General features: G+C 44.7%; 1 protein-coding gene across 1 annotated transcript; it reads right to left on the bottom strand.

Moving 5' to 3' along the window:
- Nucleotides 1-8,174: 8,174 nt before the first annotated feature.
- Nucleotides 8,175-10,129, bottom strand: LOC135229019 (testis-specific Y-encoded protein 2-like). Its single transcript, XM_064278761.1, has 5 exons — nt 9,551-10,129; nt 8,811-8,888; nt 8,582-8,693; nt 8,331-8,476; nt 8,175-8,228 (listed from the first exon to the last, which is right to left on the bottom strand). Exons 1-5 carry the CDS (start codon nt 10,127-10,129, stop codon nt 8,175-8,177), a joined length of 969 nt encoding a protein of 322 aa, XP_064134831.1.
- Between the last annotated feature and the right edge of the window lie 660 nt (nt 10,130-10,789).

Here is a 10,789-nt window from a genome sequence, read left to right as displayed (position 1 = left end):
ATAACATTGCAAGTCTGAATATGCTAAAGTTTACTGAAACACGGAGACTTTTATAAAAGCACTACAGAATATTCCTTCGACAAGAGAAAATGTCCACATTATAAAAGCAATGATTAAGCTTGCTGGGTTATTTGAAGTAGTAATAATTGATCCCACCAGTGGTTCAATGGGAGAAGACCTGGTAATCTACTGCCATAAGTATTACAGCCTAGGAAGCCCTATAGGGGAGTTCTACTCTGTTACATGGGGTCACCATGAGTTGGAATTAACTCAATGGTGAAAGACAACAATAATAATAATAAAGATGCTATGAGCAAATGGAGTTTGGGTAATGCAAATGGTTAAGCACTCGACTACTAACTGAAAGCTTGGGGGTTCGAACTCACCCAAAAGTGTTGTGGAAGAAAGGCCTGGTGATTTGCTTCCAGAAAGTCACAGCCTTGAAAACCTTAAGGAGCAGTTTTATTCTGCAGTCATGGGGTCGCCATTAGTTGTTGGGCTTGACTGCAACCGTTTTTTATTTGCTTTTTTTTTTTAATAAGCAAAAGAACCACAGGAGAGTTGAGATACCTAATTCTTTTTGTTTCTTTTTGCATTTTTAAAAATTTTGTTGTGTTTTATGTTCAAGTTTACAACTCAAGTGAATTTCTCATTCAAAATTTTATGCACACATTGTTTTGTGACGTTGGTTGCAATCCCCACAATGTGACAGCACGTACCCCCTTTCTGCTCTGGGTTCCCTGTGTGCATTTGCCCAGTTCCTGTCCCTTCCTGTGAGATACCTGACTCTTAACCATTCTATGGAAGGTTTCTGCTCCCCTCCATTCGTCATCTGATACCTTCACAGAGGACAGATGTTAAACACACCTGGGAAGATCCTCTCTTTGAGGAGCCTAAAGAGTTAGCCTAGGTCAGCGGTTCTCAAAGTGAGGTTCCAGGACCACGTACATCAGTAACCTGTTCAACAATGTTCAGAGCAGCACAGTTCAAACTGGCCAAAAGGTGGAAACAACCAAAATGCTCATCCACAGATGACGGATAAACAAAATGTGGTCCTTCATACAATGGAATATTACTCAGCCATAAGGAGGAAGGAAGTCCTGACACACGCCACAGCATGTAATAACCTCGAAGACATAGTACTGAGTGAAATAAGACAGTCACTTATATGAAATAAATGAATATACAGAAACCAAAGATTATTAATGGTCACCAAAGATGGGATGGAGGGGGAGAGGGGAGTTTTTTGCTTAGGGGGCACTGAGGTTATGTTAACGCTGGTGCAATGATCTGGAAAACAACGGAGAGAAGGGTTGCAGGACTTGAATAATGTAACCAATGTCACTGAATCGTACACATAGAAGTTGTTGAGTTCATGTTTATTTTCCTGTATATATTTTCACTACAATAATCATTTAAAAATCCAGTATAAGAAGGAAGGCTGTTAATTCAAGGAATATCTGAGCATTTATTTGGTGTCAGTAATGGTGCTGGAAACTGGTGAAATTACTTAGAGAAATGTGGCTGAGAAATGTTATCTTTTTTGAGGTACAATGTTTGTAAACGGGCTAACAGAGACTTCCTTCTAATTTTAACTAGGTGTAAATTTGTTGACAAAATTTAAGTTACCTCATGAAAGTCTACTGGTTAAGTGCTACAGTTGCTAACCAAAAGGTCGGTAGTTCAAATCCACCAGGCGCTCCTTGGAAACTCTATGGGGCAGTTCTACTGTGTTCTAGAGAGCCCCTATGGGTCAGAATGAACTCAACGGCAATGGGTGTGTTTTGTTTTGTTTTGGTTTCTGAAGGTATTAGAAAGAATTTTATGTTTGTAAACTAATCTGCAGTCCTTTGGTGGTACAAACAGTTAAGCGCTCAACCACTAGCAAAAATGTTGGTGGTTCAAACTCACTCAGAGACACCTCAGAAGAGAAGCCTGGTGATCTGCATCGAAAAGGCTGAGTCTGAGTTCCCTGTGCAGATCCAAGTAGATGTGTGGGTAAGTCACAGAATCACCACTCTTTATTTGTTCTGTCGTTCACGCATCCATTCATTCAGTATTTTCTGAGTACTTGCTATCAATAAATCAAGCATACTGCCTGGGGATCTGCTCAGTGCATGTTGCTGTGATGCCAGAAGCTATGCCTCTGGTATTTCACATACCAGCAAAGTCACCCATGGTGGACACGTTTCAGTGGAGCTTCCAGACTAAGACAGGCTACGAAGAAAGATCTGGTGATGTGCTTCCAAAAACTGGCCAATGAAAACCCTACGGATCACAACAGAACATCATCTGATATAGTGCTGGAAGATGAGCCTTTAGGTTGGAAGGCACTCAAAATACACAGTGGCTTTAACCAGGGACCTGAGCAGACCAGGGATCGTGAAGATGGTGCAGGACCAGGTGGCATTTCCTACTGTGGTTTTATGAATTAAGCACAAGTGTCTATCAACAAATTGGTTCCAACCTGAGCATTTTGGGTCTCCATCTTTCTAGGGCAGGAGTTTACACATTAGGATGACCGTTTTTGTAATTAATATTTTATTGGAACAAAGCCATACCCACTTGTTTATGAACTGTCCTCAGCTGTCTTTGTGCTGGATCAGCAGAGTTGAATAATTTTGATGAGACCCTATGCCCCTCAAAGTCTAAAATATCCACTACCTGGCCCTTTACCAAAACTGTTTGCTGACCCTTACTTTAGGGGATGAATGCATGGTTTAAAACTGGAGAGGGTGTGTGATAAGATTGCATCCTTTCACCTAATTACTTAACCCGCATGCTCAGAAAATAATAAAAGTACCTGGACTACATGAACAAGAATGTGGCATGAAGATTGGAAGAAGACTCATCAACATATTACAAACATTCAGATGACTTAATTTGCTTGTCAAATGAAGATGAGTGAAGCACTTACTAGCAGAGGTAAAAGACTTCAGTCTTCAGTGCGGATTACACCCGAACATGAAGAAAACCAAAATCCTCACAACTGGGCCAATAACCAACATCCTGATAAGCAGAGAAGGAATTGAACTTGCGAAGGATTTCCTTCTGCTTGGATTAACAATTACTGCCAACGTAAGCAGCACTCAAGATCAAAGTATCACACCAAGAAAGAATTTGGTAAAAAAAAAAAAAAAACCTCTTTAAATCTCAAATAATACAGGTGCCACTTTAATGTCACATTGATGCCTAATGACCCAAGCCATGTTATTTTCAGTTGCCTCATATACATACAAAATGAGAACAATGAAAAAGGAAGACCCAAAAGGAACTGGTGCATTCAAAGTGTAGGTTTGGCAAAGAATGCTGACTATACCATCGACTTCTAGAGAAATGAACAAATTAGTATCAGAGGAGGTGCAGCCAGAATTCTCCTAAGAAGCAAGCACAGCAAAACTTCATCTCAGTAACTTTGGACACATCATAACGAAGGTCCAGTTGCTGGAGAAGAACAACATACCTGGGAAAGCAGATGGTCAGCAAAATAGAGGGAGAGTCTGAGTGAGACTGATTAACACAGTGTCTGCAACAATGGGTTCAAATATAGCAACTATTGTGAGGATGGTTCAGGAAGAGGAGTTTCATTCCTTTACATATGAGGTCACTATGAATCTGAGCTTACTGAAGCGTGCGGTGTGTTGTCAAGAAAAGAGTGAAACAAAGTCCTACCAATACAACTGTCATTCCACAGCCACTGTGGACCTACCCAAACTTATGGCTTCCTGAGGAGGAACATCAGAGTCTAAAAGCTTTAGGTAAGGAACACACTTCACTAAAATATTCCATTCAACTACTGAACAAATAAACAAACAATTAGCAATAACAAGCCACTGAGGAATGGACAGTATCCAGAGTTACTACAAAGTATTATCTAAAATGTCTAGTTCCTCCTCAGTGAAAAAAAGAAAGAAAATCATGAGACATATAAAGGAACATGGAAGTATGACCCATATATCAGCAATCATGCAGGTAAAATAACTGCCTGTGAGACCAACAAAAAGTTGATTATAACAGAGAACAAGTTCACAGAACTACAGGAAAGCATGATTGAACACCAAAAGAAAGGTGTAATGAGAATGTCATGTCAATGAAGGATATTAATGAAGAGATATACATTACTTTTTTAAAATGGAAATTACAGAGTTGCAATAACTTGTCAGTAACCAGAAAATTTAAAGTTAGATGGACAGAAGTTATGGAATTTGAAGTACAGTGTCTAAAGAATGAAGACAAATGAACCAGGCCTCAGAAAAATAAGGGGCGCCATTAAGGACACCACTGTATGGGTTATGGGAATAATGTAAGGAGAGGAGAACAGGAATGGAGGGAGGGAGAATGGGAGGGAAAAGGGGGAAAAGGGAGGCATTAAAAGGAATAATTTCTATACAGTTCAGAAATGTATTTAAAAAAATAACCTGTACATCTAGGAAGCTCCAATATTTCCCAGAAGGTAAAATGCAGGGATCTACAAATAAATATATTATAATAAAAATGCTAAAAGCTAAATACAAGCTGAAAATCTCTAAGCAGCAAGAAAAAATACATCATTGACAACAGAAACACAGTAAGATTAAAAGGTGATCTCTAAGCAGAAAGACATGAGGATAGAAGGCAGAGGGATAGTATCTGTCAACTTATCAAAGGAAACAAAAATGTCAACCAAGGACCTTTCATCCAGTAAAGGTATAATTTTAAAAAATATTGCAAATTAAAAAATTTCCAATTAAAGAAAGATGGAGAGAATTTGTCTCCAGCTCATCTCTCATGAGAAAGATTAAAAGAGTAACTCCATACAAAGATCACTTTAAGAATGCATATTTTAAAAATGCATGTGCTACCTTCTTTATCCTCTTCTTTTAAAACAAATCTTATGAAATGATATGCATTGTTGAAACTATGCTATACACAAAATTAATGCATGTGTAATATATGCACAAAGGCAGAACCAAGGAAGTGAGTGGGGAGAAGATTATATGTGCTAAAAAATGAGGATAGATATTGAAGTATAATTACATGAGTATATTTATAACAATAATACACATGTACACAGATGTAATATACATATGTATGCATAAATTACACATAATAAGTAGAATTAAGATATAAAATCATTTTGTTGTATTTCCTTTCCAATGACTCTTTTGATTCCTATATTACTTAAGGAAAACTGTGCAATAATTATTATTATGCATATGGTATTAGACTTGCATTATGTTCAGATGTAATGTGTGACAATAACAACATACCCAAAAGATGGACAACTGTATAGTACTAAAACTAAATTAGTATTAAGGTACAATGAATGTTTTCTAAACTTAAGGTGTTAACATAATTTGAAGGGAAACCATAAAGAAGGAAAATGAAAAAATGCAGAAAAAAGTTAGAACAAAATTAAAAAGTTGCACTGCCATGAAGTCAATAAAACACCAAGACAGGAAGCAAAGTATAGGTCTTCCAAAAGCACTACCTTAGAGAACACTTTCTATCTCATTCTACGAGTCGAACGTTACTTTGATATCAAAGCTAGAAAAATACGCCAGGAGGGAAACAACAAAACAACTACAGAGAAATACGTTTTACGGATATGCCTGCAAAAATCCTGAACAGAATGCTAGCAAAATCCAGCAGATAATTACAAAGATTATATTCCACGTTCAAACAGAAGGTATTCCCATCATACAAGCTGACTGAATATATAAAAATTCATACACATAATACAGCTCATTGAGAGAATGAAGAGAAAATTTACATCATCTCAGTGCAGAAGAAAACTGGACACAACCCAACAGCCTTTCATGATGAAAACCCTCGAACTAGAAATAGAAGGATACTTAACGTCAAAAGGAAATTTATTAAAAACCCCAAACTAGCATCGCATTCAATAGAGAAATACTAGGAGCACCCCACTACTGCCAAGAACAAAAGTAGGATGCCTGCTTTGCCATTTGTATTCAACAGCACGCCCAGAGCTCTAGCCAGAGAAATTTAGCAAGATATAGATGGCATCAAATCAGAAGTGAAAAAGTAAAACCATCTCCTTCCACATATAACATAAACTTACAATAAAAAAAATTTTATAAAATCCACAAAAAAGAAAAACAACAAAAAGTATCACAGATAGGAAAGAAGTTAAAATTGTAGAACACAATATCAAAATGAACTAAGTCCAGTGTATTTCTCTGCACCAGTAATATACATTCTGAAAGGAAATCATTAAAATATTTGCACCTTGGGTCTCCTTTTCCTGCATTCTCTCCCAACACCTTACACATGAGTTTGCCCAAGTATGGCCAGCAGCACAGATCCTGTTAGCAGGCATAGGCCTTGGGGTATGTTTTGTTGAATGGCAAACTGAATTTGAAGGTGCTCTCCAGTGTGTGTTCCGTCGATGAGTCTGAATATATCCTAGGCTGAGCATGTTGGGTCAGGCATTATACAGGCAAAGTGTGCGACCAAGTGAGGCTTTGCCAGCCTGTTAGTCCATTGGGCTTCAGACCCTTTCCTTTACCTTTTTCACTCCTTTTTGAAAATTCTGAAGACCACAACTGACTGGCCTCGCTGAGCTCTCTGCTGCTCCCCAGCCCCTGCCCTGGGAGAAAGTGCCGAGTCTTCATCTGGAATCCCACAATATGCAGAAATCCCTTTCTCTTACTTGGTAGCCTGACTCCAGCACACATTGACAATTTCCTGACAAATTCGAAATCTCTGTGGGATTTGATGGTTTACTCACGGAGCCCACACATGCACACACAAACACTCACGCTGATACACGCACTATTCCACGTGCACTTCAATAGCAGGACACTCCAGGGTTATCACAGGCTCACATCTTTCACACACACGCCCTCATCCCAACCTCATTTATGACAGGGCAGCAGTGAGAACCAAGTTGACTATTCCTCTGCACCTCTGCACTGGCTTCCAGGTATGTGCTGTTTGAGGTAGTTTGATGCTCCATCGACTCTATGGTAAAAGCCCTGGGTGCCCTAGGAGACAGACCTAGAGACACGCGTGTGTACACACACACACACAGAAAGATAGAGAGGGAAAAGGATGCAAATGGAAAACACAAACACTCATTAAAACTGTTTATTAACCTGAACATTTTTTAACGGATTGTGTGAAATCCCTTGAGCTGCCCTGGAAAAACTCTTCTTTTCCCCCATAGGATATATTAAATTGCTCCTACCAGGACTGTAAAATTGCCCTTGCCAAACTGTGCAAGGTGGCCTGTCTTCTCAGGATGGCTGTGGGAGGGTACACATATGTAGCAGAAAAGTCAAAGAAGATTCCAATGATCACAGCAGAAGAGATGAGGGGACAATGCGGTGAGACAGTGGGTAAGATCTGGAGGTGCGGCTTGGGAGGATGGCAGGAGGGGCCTCCTTCATGCTGAGCTTAACCTCAGGAAGCTGGTGGAGGCCTGAGGGAGGCTTGACAGCCACGGGACAATAGTTCAAAGAAGGGGTTCTGCGATCCTTTTTGCTTCTGTCAGAGTGGTCTTGGCTGGTCACGCTCTGAAATGGATTGAACTGAGTCCCCCAAAGTTTACGTTGAGGTCCTACCCCAGGTGCCAGTGACCGTGACTGGGTCTAAAAAATAGCTTTTGAAGACATCATCGCTTAGGAGAGTCATCAGTACAGTAGGTCCCAATCCCCATTTGAGGTAAGCCCTGATAAAAGAGAAGAGGTACATATAGATAGGCAGAGAAATGGTGTCCATATGGAGATGAACCCACAGGGCAAGAAACTCCTGGGGGCCAGCAGATGCTGAGGGAGATAAGAAAGAATCTTCCCCTAGAGCTTTCCAACAGAACCTGGCCCTGGCAGGCTCTCTGAATTTGGACCATGGCTCTGAGGCAATGCCTATTGTTTAAAGCCACCTGCTGTGTGGCAGTTTGCTAGGCATCCCTGGGAATCCAGCACAAGTGCCTCCACTGGGGTAAAGCTTCCCTAGCCTTAAGCTCTTTTGGACTACAGTCCTCTAGTATGCATGTCTCAGACTGACTCCCCGAATGTCCTGGGGTGACTCGCTGTCTCCCTGTGTGCTCCAGGGCAGCAACTCCTCCGCTTGAGAATGACTGTCCCTGGTCCCCAAAAGCGCTCACTTCATTCAGCCCTCTACCCCCTGAGCTCTTACCTGATGTCCTCTCCACTCCTCCTTCTGGTCCTTTAGTCCCTCAGGTAGTACCGCAAGGGATCAACCCATAGGTCCTTGCAGATGATCTGGTACAGGAAAAGGATGGGTCAAGCCAGGGCTCAGATCCCTTGCCCTAGCAGCAGGGGAACCCACTGAGACCATTTGTGGTGTTATCCACAGGCACCCACCTCAGTAATCCTGTTAGACCCTGGGCTGTTGTGGTCAGAGAACCAGCTGAAGAAGTGAAGCCTGCAGTCATGCTGTCTGTGGCAGCGGGACTCACGTTCATAGTCCCACAACCACTGGATTGGGGTGGAATGAGAGGCCCTGTATCCTGGTTGTGGAGGGAGGATGAAATGGTGAGGGAAAGGGGCTGGATTGTGTTGTCCAGGACGTACCGCTCACACTCTCACCCCCCATGCAGGTTGCCACCTCTAACCTGAAACATTAACTTCATATTCCTTAATGATCATTTCATTCTGGAAATAGGGGTTGCTCTCAAAGAAAAACATGATCTTGCAGTGGTTCTTGGCACCTCTGAACTCCTGCACCTGGCCAAAAGGAATGCAAGGCCAGGGTGTTAGGTGTTTTCAGGAGCCCTGCCCATGCCTGTTTGTAGGGATGGACTCTTTCCCATTCCCCTCCCCCACCCGACTGCTGGGACTGACCTCCAAATTGATCAGGTAGCTGAGTATGTCTTCTTCAACCTCACTGATCATGGCCGATATCTGCGGGTGGTTCACAATCTGCTTTGGGTCAAGGAGTATCAGTGGCTGGAGACAGAAGGCCTCAAAGCAGGCCTCAGTACACCTGGCTAGCAATAGTGGCTGAAATTGGAGGTGCCTGCCACAGCCACCCTGCCTGCCCCTCAACCATGGTCCCTCCTGGTGCAGTGGATCCCTGGGCTTTGTGCTCATCAGAAGCTGTCTGCAGGCTCACTTGCAGTCAGCCGCCTGTCAGCTTCGGATCCGTCTCCTCTGTTGTGCGTGTGTGTGCTGAGGGCGGCCCTGACACTGGAAACACCTGCGTGTGGGTCCATGCGAAGGACAAGAGCTGGGAGGCAAAGCCGACTTGTGAGGAGGACCTTTGTTTTAGCATTGCCCCAGCCGTAGTGACTAATTGGTGAAGAAGCGCGGTCATGGGCTCTGGTCCTTTGAGCGATTCTTCTGCTCTCTGTGGACTCTGCTCCTACTTCCTGGGAAGTTTTGCCTTGCTCACTACATGGCCTAAGGGTCTAAAGGCAGTCCCTTGATCACGGTCCTCTTAGGGTGGCTGCTAGCAGGGGTCTCTCCCACCACCAAATCCTCCCTGGACTGTCTGCATGAGCCCCACCCCCCTTTCCTACACCAAGCCCTCAACCTCCCCCCCAGCCTTAGACGCCAACGCAAGACAAACCAAGTAAGGATACTGCTTGGACCCAGAAGCCGGGGATGCACTGGATGATGAGTCTTCTCCGGTCCAGGTATGGCTTGCAAGTCTGCAACAGCTTACGCCGCAGGCAAAAGTAGGCCCTGTTGGCTCTGGTGTTCCAGGCGTTCAGCTCTAATTGAATAATCTCCAGGGCCTCCAGGGAGCGCCCGAGGCTGCAGGGTGCAGGCGATGGCTGGGCCTGCTTGGGCTCGGGCTCTTCGCGCTGCTCCTGCTCCTCCGCCTGTTCCTGCTCTTCCTTGTCCCCCACGGTCACTACCTCCACCTCCTCAATTACGTCCCCCACCACCACCACCACCTCCTCATGAGCCTCCGCTCTCTCCCCCCAGGCCCCGCTCTCCTCTACCAGCACCCCACAGAAGATGGCGGCCTCCTGAGGCGTCTGGTCCTTCGCCTGCGCACCAGCTGCGACCTGCTCCGGCTTGGCGCTACAGCTCTCCGGGGGCTGCTCCCCGGGACACCCTGGGAACCGTCCTTCAAAAGGGCCACTTCGAAGGCCGAGGTCCTCCCAACCTCCCGGGGCAGCCCTGCCTTCCCCAGGCCGCGCCTCACTCGCCATGGGGCTAGTGGCCGCTGAGGCAGGTGTCACGGGTGGGGCTGGGGGGGAAGACCCCCCGGGGACAGTGGACCGACCTGGCCCTGGTCAGCCGCTCTTCTCAGAATTCTCCGCTCGTGGAGAGTGACGTTGGGCGCCCGCAGGTCTCTGTGGAGAGACTCTCGGCACTTGGCGGGAACGGGCCTTGTCGCGCCACTGGCGTCGTCGCCAAAGGCAACCAATCAGTGACGGCCAGGGGCGGAGACTGCTCCTACTCCTACCCCGCCCCTTGCCTCGCTTAGACTCAGGGCAGCCTCTGCACTACCGGGCCCCAGCCTGCAGAGGGCGCCCTGCACAGGACAGAGGGGATCATCTTGGCCCTCCAGATGGAACGTGGCTGGACCCTGGTCATTAGCGCTGCAGGAGGTCCAGGCTGCACCTACAGGCACATGGTGGCTCATCTCTACTGTGCCTCCCTCCAGAGGTACTCATTTGTCTCTCCGTCCTCAGTTGGATACCCTGGTGGCGTACTCTCCGTCCTCAGTTGGATACCCTGATGGCGTAGTGTCTAAGTCCTGCTGCTGCTAACCAAAGGGCCGGCAGTTCAAACCCACCAGGCGCTCCTTGGAAACTCTATGGGGCATTTCTACTCTGTCTTCTAGGGTCGCTATGAGTGAAAATCAA

This window comes from Loxodonta africana, chromosome Y, assembly GCF_030014295.1.
Source record: "Loxodonta africana isolate mLoxAfr1 chromosome Y, mLoxAfr1.hap2, whole genome shotgun sequence".
Taxonomy (NCBI): Eukaryota; Metazoa; Chordata; class Mammalia; order Proboscidea; family Elephantidae; genus Loxodonta; species Loxodonta africana.
This window is presented reverse-complemented; position numbering and strand designations above follow the sequence as displayed.

Coding starts and splice junctions, on each gene's coding strand:
- LOC135229019 (XM_064278761.1), bottom strand. CDS start 10,129: ATGGCGAGTGAGGCGCGGCCTGGGGAAGGCAGGGCTGCCCCGGGAGGT. Junction 8,889..9,550: donor CCGGCTTCTGGGTCCAAGCA/GTATCCTTACTT, acceptor GACCCAAAGCAG/ATTGTGAACCACCCGCAGAT. Junction 8,477..8,581: donor ATATGAAGTTAATGTTTCAG/GTTAGAGGTGGC, acceptor CTCCACAACCAG/GATACAGGGCCTCTCATTCC.